This window comes from Ctenopharyngodon idella, chromosome 17, assembly GCF_019924925.1.
Source record: "Ctenopharyngodon idella isolate HZGC_01 chromosome 17, HZGC01, whole genome shotgun sequence".
NCBI lineage: Eukaryota > Metazoa > Chordata > Actinopteri > Cypriniformes > Xenocyprididae > Ctenopharyngodon > Ctenopharyngodon idella.
In genome coordinates this window covers 26,075,060-26,089,604 of record NC_067236.1, presented here as the reverse complement: position 1 = coordinate 26,089,604, position 14,545 = coordinate 26,075,060, and the positions used below count along the sequence as shown (strand labels likewise).

Below are 14,545 nucleotides of genomic sequence, written 5' to 3'. Positions count from 1 at the left end.
TTTTTTTTTTTTTCCCCTCTTCTGGACAAATTCAGATCTAAGGTCATTATATTGCCTGATATGTAGGCTAATAAAGCAGCTGTATTCTGTACATATTAAATCTGAAGTCCACTTGTAATGTAAGGAGATTTTCTTTCAGTTGTAATTTAGTTTAAATGACCATTTTCCACCCTCTCTTTGGCCTTAAGATTTCAGGAATTTTGTATGCAATCGACCGCTGTTTTGATTAGTTAATTTTTGCATGTGAAATGCAATACTAATACTCAGAATACTAAAGGCCATGGTGTGTAAACATGAGCAGTGATGCAATAAAGTCCACAAGAAATCAAAATTGACCCCATTTACTTTGTTCACACACATTACTAGACAATTAGTTCACAGAAAAAATTAGTTGTCTTCGTAATCAGAATATCCTTAAAGGATTAGGTCACTTCAGAATTCAAATTTCCAGATAATTTACTCACCCCCATGTCATACAAGATGTTTGTCTTTGTTTCTTCAGTCGAAAAGGATTTTTCTCCATATAAAAAAAGAGTCCTTTGAAGCTGCATTGAAACTGCAGTTTGGACCTTCAACCTGTTGGTAGCCGTTGAAGTCCAATATATGGAGAAAAATCCTGGAATGTTTTTCTTAAAAACCATAATTTCTTTTCAACTGAAGAAAGACATAAACATCTTTGATGACATGGGGGTGAGTAAATTATCTGGAAATTTTAATTCTGAAGTGAACTAATCCTTTAACCACCCCCCTCCAACCATCAGTCTGCTGCGAACAAGAGATGGCGAGGAGTTGCACTAAATCAATCCCCATCCACAGTCCCCCTCCCCCCTCTCTTATTCAATATTCAATTTCACTCAGAAAAGTGCCGTTATGAACAAAACCAACAATTCAAAAACAAAAATATTGAAGTGAGGAGAGCAACGTTATGCAATTTGCCGCCTTCTCCTGCGCCGTCGTTACTAAGCAACGGAGTAAACAGCTGCTGGTTTGATGATGCAAACGAACCGCGGTTCAGACCCAAATAATATAATGTGAAAACAGTCCAGTAGGGGGAGGGGGGAGCAATCGAACTCGGGTTCGGTCCAGGCAATCGAATCAAGTGTGAAAGCACCCTAAAAGGTTGTAATGTAAATACCATGAAGATATTATCTAAATTACTTGTTTTTGCCGCTTAGTGTCCATATATGTTTTGGGTAGACTGGAAATAGAATTTTGTTATTAATTATAACATAGATATACTTTAAACTGGGTTACTTCACCCAAAAATGAAATTTCTGTCATTAATTACTCACCCTCATGTCGTTCTACACCCGTAAGACCTTCGTTCATCTTCCAAACACAAATTAAGACATTGTTGATAAAATCCGATGGCTCAGTGAGGCCTGCATTGACAGCAAGATAATTAACACTTTCAAATGCCCACAGAGGTACTAAAGTAATATTTAAAACAGTTTATGTGACTACAGTGGTTCAACCTTAATGTTACAAAGCGTGTTCTCACATGAACTGTTTTAAATATGTCTTTAGTACCTTTCTGGGCGTTTGAAAGTGTTAATTATCTTGCTGTCAATGGAGGCCTCACCGAGCCATCGGATTTGATCAAAAATATCTTAATTTGTGTTCCGAAGATCAACGAAGGTCTTACGGGTGTGGAATGACATGAGGGTGAGTGATTAATGACAGAATTTTCGGTAACACTTTAATATAGGGAACATGTATTCACTAACTACGACTTTTCCCGCAATAAACTCTTAATTTACTGCTTATTAATAGTTAGTAAGGTAGTTGTTAAGTTTAGGGATTGGGTAGGATTAAGAATGTAGAATAAGGTCATGCAGAATAAGGCATTAATATGTGCTTAATAAGTACTAATAAATAGCCAATATTCTAGTATTATGCATGCTAATTAACTAGTTAAAAGACGCTAAAATAAAGTGTTACCGAATTTTCATTTTTGGGTGAACTAACCCTTTCAAAGGGCAATAGGATTCCTGTTTTCCATTATATTTCCCTTTATTATATGTGCAGCAATTTTAGTAGTGTTTTGAATCTGTAATGAAGCAAAGCCATTTGTATATCAGGTGGGCAGTGTCTTCTGTGATGACTCGTCAAAACCAGATTCCTACAGCAGATGGAAGTCGGGTCACACTGGCCCTCATCCCTCTCTGGGATATGTGCAACCACACCAATGGCCTGGTGAGTCCGCAGCACTGCTGCAAAACCAATACAGAGCTCCCCATCAAATAATTTATGGGTAGCAGAAGGTTTTTGCACCCAATTCAGTTCGGCCATTTATATGTATGTATGTATATATTCCTGCATGCTTACAGTGCTTTCACTTGTATTGCAATCCTGAAGTACAGTGGGGAAAAAAACATTAACTTTTAAGGAATGCGGGAGCAAAGTCTAATGTGATATTTTTTTTTTTTTTTCGGTAGATTATGCCTTCATCCCAAGGGATCTTTTATATTTATTTTGGATAATTTGTCTTTGATTGTGCTCAGCAGCTCTTGCCACAGAGCAATATATCGCCTCTGTTCATATGACTCTGTAATGCACTTATATCTTAAAATGAAGTTTTATTTCAAATTATCATGTGCATTGAAAATCTCGGTCATTAAAATGTGTAATGAAATGTTTTTCTGGTAATCCCCTGGTTAAGGTTTAATAAAAACATATTGTATGTTTTGTAGCAGTGTTTTTCATACAATTTTGAAAGATTTAATGGTGAAGGATTGTATTTGTTAGGGTGTTATTTTAATAGGTTGGCTCTATAACCATTAATTAGTGCCATTCATTTGTTAATTTTGTCCTTTTGATTTGTTTTGTTTCATTTTATCTTTTCCCACTGACAGAAATATTTCCTGAAATAGCCTTGCAGTTTTGGTTCCTAATTGTTTGTATTTAACATTTAAAGATTATTGTTATTTTTTTTTTACAAATAATTAAATATTTAAAAGAAGAATTAAAGATAAATAATTAAAGATTGTTTGTATTTAACACATTTTATACATTTTAAAGTAGGGAAAAGCCCAGAAAGGTACAGGTTTTTAGTTGACTCAAGCTCTGTTTTACACCTGATATTAATTATATCTGTCTCCAGTGATCTGGTAATAAATGGACTGTGAAGGTGTAAACATGGTCGAAAATGTTTTTATCACTCAAATTACATTCAGGGAGCACATCTCATTTGTAGTTTAAGCACTAATGGGTTTTTATGTATTTATTCCATACGACGCTTAAGAATACTTCCCTACAAAGACAAAAAGCAGTAACAATGCCAACACTGGAACTGAGAAAACTTAAAAATGAAAACACATTCTCCATTTGTTCATGTGAAATATCATTCCTATACACTACCACTTAAAAGTTTGTGGTCTCATATTTCTTATCAAGCAGTTGCTTAATATTTTTGCTGTAGCTGTACATGACGTGAATGTTAACAAGACTTTTTCTGTTCTGCTCTAGATTACAACCGGCTACAATCTAGAGGATGACCGATGCGAATGCGTAGCTCTCAAAGACTACAAAGAGGGTGAACAGGTGAGTCTTACAACACCATCACAAGAACTTAACCATCTTCAGGTAACAATTAGGATGACCATTGGTCTTTTACAGCAGAAATATCTCGGACAATTTCATATCTCTCCATGCGACTGACAAAAATCAGCGGGTGGATTTCGCACCATGCACTGTCCACCTAATGCACTTGTACATTTTCAATTTCTATTCGTGCACTCTCACCTCGTGCTATTGCTCTATGCTTGTGCATCCGTGATGCATTTATCAGCCAGCGGCCATTACGAAGGCCCGGGGGTAATATCAGAGCGGAGGCATTCAGATCCAGCCATGGGGAGAGCGGATATGCGGGGCACACAGTGACAAGCCAGGTATACACCCCCTCTCTCTCCAGAATGTGAATTATTTGATAAGATTCGCAGAGACAGCCAGTGGAAGAAGAAAGAGAGTGCGGGGGCCGGCGTGTGGGACTCGGACAAGCGTTGGGGGGAGTAGGAGGGGCCGTTTCGGGAGTGTCGCTCCGTACAGAGCCGTTTGATCCCTGATTCCTGCTGCTGATTTCGCACTGGGCCAGAACTCGCTGTGGACGGGATTGAACTGTGCTTCTCTCTCACCCCTCTCTTTCTCTCTAGCACTATGTTTTTTATCTCTCTCTCTCACACACTCTCTGCACAGCACTATCTGTAAATTTTGTGGATGTATTGTTGAGGGAAAGACGTGTGCAGTGTTTTGAAAGGACGGTAGTTGTGGGAAGGAAGTTTTGGGGGCTAAATTGCTACTGTGTAATATTGCATCCATTTCCATAGATCTGTGCGTCCAGGTGTCCATGTGTATGCAATATTTCAATTATGCTTTATTGTAGTAATGTCAAATTACAAATGTCTTCCCCTTTGTTTTCCCTCAGATCTACATATTCTATGGTACAAGATCCAATGCAGAGTTTGTGATCCACAACGGTTTCTTCTTTGAGGACAACGCACACGACCGTGTGAAAATTAAGCTGGGTGTGAGCAAGAGCGAGCGTTTGTATGCCATGAAGGCCGAGGTTCTGGCACGTGCAGGGATTCCTGCGTGAGTATCTTGTACAGAAATGACATCCAGTCCACATGTAGAAATTGTTTACATTTTTTTTAGGGAAATGAAAGGGAGTTCTATCTTTTATTCTCTCAATAGCCTACAAAAGTAAAAAGTTAAAAACAATAAAAGTATATAATTCAGATATAAACACTGATATCTATAGAGTAAATCACCTTTTGTATCAATTACATTGTTACACCAGTAGGTGGCGATTGTTAAAAATGTATTTTTCATTGACTCATTAATTCAAGAAATATATCCAGTAATGAAACAATTGAAGTCTTTATGACTGAATCATTTATTTAAACCAATTAAAAAAATAAAATAATAATACATTCAAATTAATTTTTTAGGGAAATGAAAGGTTTATCTTTTATTCTCTCAATAGCCTACGAAAGTAAAAAATAATAATTCAAATTAAATGTGTGTATATATGTTTTAAATGGACTGCAGCAACTAACATTTTGTCAGAACCTCATAAATTACATGTTATTTTGTTTAGTTGTCTGTTCAGAATCTTAATCTCTATTTTTTTAAAAAACAAACAAAAAAAACACTGATTCTCAATTTCCAGAGTCTTGCAGCTCATTGAGTAGAAACAGCATCATAACTTCATGTGATGAAACATGTTGTAAGAGGAAGGGGGAGGCCAACTCATTAATAGGGTACTCTTTAAATTTTGGAAAAAAAACAAACAAATATATAATCAGCAGTTATTATTATTTCAAAGAATTCTTATATTAGAAAAGAATTACATATTTAGGTAGCAATGTGGTTTAAAAAAAAAAAAACAACAACAACTCCATGTCTATGGTAGCACCATCAAATCAAAAAGTTTTATGAAATGATAAATGTCACATTTCAACTCTTTTAACCGTTGTTTAAGAAAAGGGATGCCAATATTATTATATAGGCCTATTCTAGATACATTATTATCCAAATTTTGATTTTTAGAATGCACATTAGCTTCATTTCCCTTAACTGGATTCACCTTTAAATGCGTTTAATAATTGTTGATTTTCAAAGCACTAAACTAAGAGGTTGCCATCCAAAATATTCTAGTTTTTTTTTTTTTAACCTGAGGACAAATGTATTTAAAAAGTTGTTGTGACCTGTTAAACTTATCATGCACCACATATGCAGATTCCTACACAATGTATCTTTAATTTGGCTAAAATCAAACTGGTCATTTTCTCCAAGCAGAGATTGTTGAATGAGCATGTTTGTGCCACACGCAATTCATAAATGTTGTTCATTGTCTTCATGTGCCTGTCTTGATACTTAAAAAAACATTGTTTGGAGAAAACATGAAATATGTGTAACATTAATAGATTATAGATGATTTATATTTAAATGCATCTGAAAAGTCATTTAAAAGTAATAAATGAATAAAACATCTTCCCAAGTGAATACCCCCAGTGAATCTCAGCCATTTCCAGCCCTGATTATAACAGTTTTCCAAGTGAATAGGAAGTTTGAGTAGCCATGGTAATCAAGTTTTAGTTTAATGAGAACTTTTTAAATCTAAATAAATTAATAAATCAAATTTACACAACAACAACAAAAAACGAAATAAAAAGGAAATTATTATTATTATTATTATTATTATTATTAGCTCATAAATAACATCAGCACTGGAGGGCAGTGTACATGTAATTTAAATTTTAACCATATACTAGAAAAGCATTTTCTTGTCTTTTTGTAAATGTATTGTGTAAGATATTCTCATGTTAACATCTGATTCAGTCCTAGACATCTCAGTAGTGAGTTTTACTGCTGCAAGAATCATCATCCAGGTGTAATATAATTACAGTGCTGTGAAACCTTTTCTATTGTGCCATAATACTATCAGTGAACTTTCTGTCACACAGATCAATATCCTTGAAGTCTCAAAAACAAAATCCACACAGGCCCATATGAAATTACCTTTTGATTCAGGTCAGAGTCAAGATGCTTCTTTTCATCCCACTGTAAGTCAGACAGGAAGAGGCCATAGATATGCTCCAGTAATTAAACGGTAAATTATAAATGATTGAGCGTGTTTTTAAAAATGCATCAGGTTCAGTGGCCTCTCATCGCTTCAGATCAATCAGTTGTCATGTGACGGGGAGCAGCGCCGCGGTCTCGTGCAGGCAGGAGGCTTCCATTAGCACCTGCCCGTTCCGTTGGAGTTAATTGGGGTTTAATTTGAGAGAGGTCGGGGGGGGGAGTCAGTTGGTGTAACACCCAGCTTTGAACCCTCTCCGGTTCTTCTCCTCCTCAGGTCCAGTATCTTTGCCCTGCACTGCAGCGAGCCGCCCATATCCGCTCAGCTCCTGGCCTTCCTGCGTGTCTTCTGCATGACTGAAGGTAAGCATCTTTGTTTGTCCTGATACCATCAAGCCTGGCACTAAGGTACACCTGTGGGCCATAAAACAGGAAGTGAGATGCCTTATTCCATATCACATACTTACACTAAACTAGACAGGACAACGGACCCTAAACAAGTGCCCCTCAGGTGTTTCATTGATCAAGACAGTGTGGCAGATGTGTGGAAGGACTGATCCAGAGACAGTGAAATATTTATTAGCACCCATGTAGGAGAAGTTTTTGTCATAAATCCCATAAAGCAAGGCCATGTCCTCTGGCAAGACCTCTTAAGTCTGAGCTGATACATTATTCAGAATTTTTATGTTAATTTTTAAACTAAGCACAGCCCCTGTGCTGGGGGCTTCTATTTTACTGGTGTGACAGGATTCAGCGGTGTGCGTGTGCGAAGCACTCGTTCGGCAAGCCCTTTCATCTCGTTAGCAGCCATGTAATCATACCTTACATAATCGTCGCAGATCAGACCTGCCGGCTCACTAGCACAGCAGATTACTCCCTTAACCAGAGAGGTGTGCATTTCTGATTGCAGAGGAACTCAGGGACTACCTGGTGGGCGATCACGCCATCAACAAGATCTTCACCCTGGGCAACACTGAATTCCCTGTCAGCTGGGAGAACGAAATCAAGCTGTGGACGTTCCTGGAAACACGGGCTGCGCTGCTTCTCAAAACCTACAAGACGAGCTCAGAGGTGCTGGAACAATGTCAAACAATCTCTGACCTTTTCACCCAAATATTACAAAGCATCTTTAAGTTGTTTAAACATTTTAATCACATAGGGAACAAAGGTAGCATCATTCTAATATGCCGAATTGCGGCTCTAGAAACATTTCTTATTATCGGTTACACTTTATTTCGAAAGTACACTTTAGACATTCTACGAATTATAAGTAACTTTGCAACTACATGTCAACTCAAGCCCTATTTGGACGGGACTTGGTTTTCATGGAGGACATTAGAGAAATTTGTGTTTCACAGGCATACTTTGATTTTAATCCTGTCCTAATCTGCCATGTATTTTTTTTTTTTTTTTTTTTTTTCCCTCACACAACCTTGGTAAAAATTCCAGGACAAATTACCTACTGGTTTTTTTTTTTTTTTTTTTTTTTAAACAGTCCTCTGAGAAATCTATTCCTGTCTGGATGCTAATATGTGATTGCCGATATTGTATACTAACTAGGACTGCCCCCTAATATTTGGCTTAGTCAACCAAAAATTTTATTAATCGGTTAGTCGCAGAAAGAAAAGAAAAAAAACTTGTGGCGAAGTCACACAGTCTATGGGGGACAGATCGTTAATGGCAGGTCCTTGTGGTAATTACAGTATGTTGGGCAGGATATCCAAATGTTTGCCTATCACTTGCATTTTCTCCTGACAACAGCGGAAACAACTTAAAATTCTCTGTCATTTTTGGTTATACAGATAAGAGTAATACATCATTAGAAACTGCTACAAGGGTTTACTTTTATTTGTGTAAACTAACAATAACAAGAAAACACTGTGCTTTTGTAAAATAAAGAAAACAAACATGATGCACTTTCTGGGTTTAAGCGCTTAAAAAAAAAAAATAAACCAAAACACAGGCCCAGTTTCACAGACAGGGCTTAGACTAAGCCAGGATTAGGCCTTAGTTCAATTAGAATATTTAAGTAGCTTTTATAAACCTGCCCTAGAAAATCATTACTGGTGTGCATCTTGAGACAAAACAATGGCACTGACATATTTTAAGATATGTCAGTGCAAGTTGCTTTCAGTTAAAACAGCTACAAAATGCATTTTAGTCTAGGACTAGCTTAAGCCTTGTCTGTGAAACTGGGGGTCAGTGTATACCCACCTCACAGACATGAGAAATATATCTATATCTCACACAACATTCATAATCCTTACGTTTGCCGGTGCACTGTGGCAAGCTTTAAGCATGTGCTTGAGCACTGATTAGACAATGTATTAAATATAGGCAATTAAAGGCTCATTATTATGATTTAAATGGCTTATATATATATATATATATATATATATATATATATATATATATATATAATATAACGTGTGTGTGTGTGTGTGATTAGTCGACTAATCGGTTAAATTAATGACTACTGGTTGACTAGAAAAATCTTTAGTCGTGGGCAGCCCCAATACTAACGCATCTCCTCATGTGTATTTAACTTACCGGAGCTACCGTTTGCGCACCAGTCTTTTGTATGCTTTGCTTTCATTTCAATATGGATGGTATCCTACGAAAAAATTAAATTACAAAATTAATAAATGGATCCGAATCTTGGAAACTGCGAAGGCTGCCCACTTTAATATCAGTGTCAGGTAAGATACTATTCTAGATTATACTGCTGACTTATGTGGGTTTATTATAAACAGCCACTTTTATAAACTACATAATGTGATGTTTATTTAAATAGGGTTTTTATAATAAATAATAAAGTTATAAAGTTATATCAATAAGTAATTCATTAAAAAAAAACATATGTCATACTTGATGCACGCAAGCACAACATTTGACCTGTAATTCCCACGTTTAGAGAACACACTCTCCCACTTTTTTAATAAACAGAGATGCTAGTCATGTCCGAATCGGTACATGAAATCACAGACGTCGGGTGATAAGAATTGTAACTCAAACATTTGAACGTTTAGGAAACTTAGAAACTTTAGAAAACTTGTCCCGTCTGATTAGGGCTTAACTTTCATTAATTTGCAACTACATGTCAACAAACTCTTATTAGAGTATTAGACTGTTAGATTAGAAGATTAAGTTGACATGTACTTGCAAAGTTACTTACAGTCAGTAGAATGTGTTAGGGGAGCATCAAAATAATCTTAGCAGATACAGTATTAAGCAGACAGTCTACTAATACTCTAATGACTGGTAATTGACATGTAATTACAAAGGAAAAAATATTTTCAGTATTCTTTGAATAGAACATCATTTTTTGAAATTGAAAGCTTTACAGTTTAAAATAACTTTTTTTCTATTTTAATATCTTTTAAAATGTAATCATTTTTTTGATGGCAACTGAATTTTCAGCATCCAAAAGAACAGGATTTATATGAAATAGAAATCTTTATCTTTGTCTTTATGTCTCTTTTGATAAAAAAAACAAAACAAAACAAAAAACTTTTCTTTTCAAATTATTATTATTATTTTTTATTTTTTTTTAGATTTTCAAAATAATCGTTAGTTCTTGCCCAATGTTTTAACACTTGAGGGCTTTGACTGTGGGTCTGTTTAAAACCATATAGAAAACTGCAGAAAATGTTATGATAACTGATTTTGTAATCCAGCAGTTAATTTGCTACTGATTGGTTAACAATAATGATCATATTAGCCATTATTTAAAGATCTGCTGTTGTCTTGTTCAGGAGGATCGCTCCATGCTGGAGAAGCCCGACCTGTCCCTGCACTCCCGCATTGCTATAAAGCTACGGCTGGCAGAAAAAGAGATTTTAGAGCGAGCCGTGTCCTGCGGTCGGGCCAAACGCCTGCACTTCCAGAAGCAGCTGGACGAAGGGGCCCCGCTGCCACTGTACGAAGAAAGCGACATCGCCCTTTTGGAGAACGCAGACGCTAAACTCCCCATCATCCTGCGCAAACTGGAAGAAGAAGATGAACATGTTCAGGAGGAGATGACTCTGGCCCAAATCAAGCCAGACGCTGCCTGCCTGGACTCCTCTAAAACCCCTGTTCTTAACGGACAGTGTAAAGATCTCAATGGTACTCAAGAGGATCCTCCAGAAAGTGATGCGGTGGCGAGAGGGAGCGAGTTTGAGAAGCATGACCTGAGTACCAAACGAACTGAAGATGAACCAAATGATGGTGGCAAATAGTCATGACCAGAGTACGGTGGCAATCTTAGTTCCTGCTATTTATTTATTTTTGTTTAAGAGACTCACAAATAGGAGCAAAAGCTTTCTAAACAAAAAAAAGCAGAGGATTTCAGTTTAAATGTTTTTTTTTTTTGTTTTTGTTTTTGTTTTTTAATAAATGCAGCTTAAGTATGAGCTAGCTCAAGCTATAAAAAGCCTGTTGTTTTATTTTTTTGTTTCGTTTGAGTTTTTAATCAGTGCCACATTTGTTTTCTTTTGTAGTAGCTTCACTTGTGCTGCCAGAAAGGTTCCTGGTAACAAGGTGAGGAAGTAACCAATCATATGGACTCCTGTCTAGATGAAGGCTTGCTCGGACTTCACAAAATGAAAGAAAAAAATATATATATATTGAAGACTTTAACATGGTAACGTTGCCAAGGATGTTTCTGTTTAGTCATCTAAAATGCTGACTTCTCTCTAACCAGCTGTTGCTGTAGATCATGCCAGAAACATGCTTGACGTCTAGTGGCACTTGACAATCATTACTCTTATGTTCTGACATTGATCTGGGAATAGATCATCACTGCTGCACGCTAGTTACTTTACTCGCCTAAAAAGTAAGGTTACTTATAAGACTTTAGTCCCAAAACAGTTTTGTTTTTCACGCACTTCAGACACAGTCAGTGCGTTCTCAAAGTGAACATTAGTTCCGGTTTTGAATGTTGTAACCTTAACCAGAGGATAAGAGGTTTTTGGTGGCCATATGGTTACTCTCTGCTGTGAATGTAATTCTAAGTTTGTGTGTTAAAACCATTCACTCTTCAGTATGGTATATATATATTCATTTTAATTCTTATGTGCTAATGAGACAAATTTGCAGTTGGAGACTATGATCTCGGAGGACTAACTTCTTAAACTGGATCTTTGGGAAATCAGTTTTTATTTTTCTTATTTTTAATGGATTAAGTATTTTTATTTAACTATTCACTGCAAAATTCTCTCGCATTTGTCATTCAACTATTGTGGTCATCTTTAAGCCTTAATGAATGTCATTTAGTTGGTTTTCAGATATAGAAATATTGATCCCGGGATGAAGACCTTGTGCACTTACAGATGTGCACCTCCCACAAGGCAAAACTGTTCCTGTCAAACAACAAAACATTGGGGACTATTAATTAAAGGAATATTTCACCCAAAAATGAAACTTCTACCATTATTCACTTACCCAAATATTTCAAATCTGTATTTTGTTTTTGTTTTTTAGTGGACCTTGAAACTGCTTGTGATAACCAAGGGCTGCCACACCAAAAAACTTCATGAAAGTGGTCCATACATGCAACTTGTGCACTATATTTCATGTCTTCTGAAGCCATATGATAGCTTTAGGTAAGGAACAGACTGAAATTAAAGTCATTATTCATTGATAATCTTGCATCTTTTCCTCACACAGAGCTATCGTATGGTTATTTTTTATTTTTTGGAGCTTTACCACTCTTGGTCACTATGAACTGTCAAAGCATAACTAATTCTTCAAAAAGTTATTTTAAAATGAATAATATCCGAGTTGCATTTTTTTAAATAATCTAATAATATAAATACCAGAATTCTGGTATAGCATGAGGCTAAGTAAATAATGATGACTTCATTTTGCTTTTTGGGTGAACATTGTTAAATCTTAAAGGGTTAGTTCACCCAAAAATGAAAATTCTGTCATTAATTACTCACCTTCATGTCGTTCCAAACCCGTAAGACCTTCGTTCATCTTCGGAACACAAATTAATGTATTTTTGATGAAATCCAAGAGGGTTTTTTTTTTTTTTATCTTCAATAGAAAACAATGAAATCACCACATTCAAGATTCAGAAAAGTAGTAAAAACATTGTTAAAATAGTCAACGTGACTACAGTGGTTCAACCTTAATGTTATGAAGTGACGAGAATACTTTTTGTGCGCAAAAACAAAACAAAAATAACTTTATTCAACAAATTCATCTCTTCCCCTGTCAGACTCGTAAGCAGTTGATGCAGTGAACGCAGTTCAGCGCTTCCGTGTTTACGTCCGAACGCCAACTCGTTATTGGCCGGCTCCTGCGTCAGCATCACACGCATGCGTCATGCTGCTCACGTGACCAGAGCCGGCCAATACTGAGTCAGCATTCTAATGTAGAACCTGGAAGCTCTGCAACGAAAACAGCGTAGGAGAATGATAAGGGAGAGACGAATTTGTTGATTAATATCGTTATTTTTGTTTTGTTCTTGCACACAAAAAATATTGAACCACTGTAGGCACGTGGACTATTTTAACAATGTCTTTACTACTTTTCTGGACCTTAAATGTGGTGATTTTGTTGCTTTTCTGTTGATGATTAAAAAAAAAAAAAAAACATCAAAAATATTTTAATTTGTGTTCCAAAGATGAAAGAAGGTCTTACGGGTTTGGACCGACAAAAGGGTGAGTAATTAATGACAGAATTTTCATTTTTGGGAAAACTAAACCTTTAAGAGTCTCTACCCAGTCATATGATCCATCTGTAGTGACTTGTATTAGGTGATGAGAAATTAATCGAAATATGCCCACAGTGTTTTGTTGTCCTTTTGAAAATGCATATATTGAAATTGAAACTGCATTACGTTTAAAGTGTTCTGCCCATAAACAGCGCTGTTCAATATACTTTTCAGATTGGTTTGCTTTTGTTGAAAGATGTTTGAGTGTATGAAAGTCTGCCGATTGTTCTTGCTGCTTCTGTATATAGATTTATAGCTTTGGAAAGCTAACAGCTTTAATACACTTATTCTCAAATCTTTAACATGATCTAGCCATAAAGAAGATACATGGTGGACTCCCAGTACATCAGTACGACTGTATAGGTAAAAGCCATTAGAGTCTGTCTACAATGACAAGTCCAAGATTAAAGTTGTGTGCGTTTTTCACCAGAATCAAATAAGGTGGAGTGCTTTTCTTCAAATCTTTGACCTGTCTATCTGTCTTTAAGAGGGCCTTTTTAAAAAAAAATTTCCATTAAGAGACATAAGGGCACTCGTCCATTGTCCTTTCATTCTTCGTTTCATTTGAAGGGGGGAAAAAAGGTTTTATTTAATGTATTTTTTCATTCTTTGCCCCCCAAGCCCCATTACAAATTTATAAAAGAAACATTATCTTGAATCATTTAATTCGGGGCAATTAAATTTTGAAATTCCACATTCATTATTCATAGGCTTCAAGATAAAACCCCTTTAATCCTTGAATAGATTATTATAATGGGCGATAGTGTGGGCAGTGGTAAACTCGGGCAGCCCTGCACATGTCCGGTATTGTTAGTATTCCTCTTGTCAGGGCTGAGAGCAGAAGTGCATGGAGCTCCCTTTGGCCTGGGACCATGCCACCAAAGTAATTCTGCCTATGAATAATATACAGCACTTCTATTAATATAGAATGCCGTCAGGCCCTGGGCGGAGGGCCCATTGTCATGCAAGTATTTACCAATACATGTGCCATACTTGAGAGAGGGGGGGCTTTTTTCTAAGGTTGAGAGGTCACATTTACATGCACGTTAAGTGGTGGAGGCCCGACCGGTATACTGTTAACATGAAGAGATGACTTTTTAAGTTGCACGCTTAAAAAGAAATGTTCCAGAAAGGGTTTTACAGCCTGATGACATGGGGGGAAAAAAACATTGTTTTCAGAAGACAATGCAGTCCAAAGTTTGAGACTACTAATTCAATTCAAATGAATTTTTTGGGGCTTCAACTTACTTTTTTGACCGC

General features: G+C 36.4%; 1 protein-coding gene across 2 annotated transcripts in view; it reads left to right on the top strand.

Moving 5' to 3' along the window:
• Window positions 1–13,451, top strand: part of setd3 (SET domain containing 3, actin histidine methyltransferase) — a 30,298-nt gene extending 16,847 nt beyond the window's left edge. For both annotated transcript variants that reach the window (XM_051868398.1, XM_051868399.1), the window contains exons 8-13: window positions 2,082–2,196; window positions 3,469–3,543; window positions 4,424–4,590; window positions 6,860–6,945; window positions 7,493–7,653; window positions 10,338–13,451. In XM_051868398.1, coding sequence (XP_051724358.1) covers window positions 2,082–2,196; window positions 3,469–3,543; window positions 4,424–4,590; window positions 6,860–6,945; window positions 7,493–7,653; window positions 10,338–10,802 — 1,069 coding nt within the window. In that variant the 3' untranslated portion in view covers window positions 10,803–13,451. The remainder of the gene's footprint in view (window positions 1–2,081; window positions 2,197–3,468; window positions 3,544–4,423; window positions 4,591–6,859; window positions 6,946–7,492; window positions 7,654–10,337) is intronic.
• The last annotated feature ends 1,094 nt before the right edge of the window (window positions 13,452–14,545 follow it).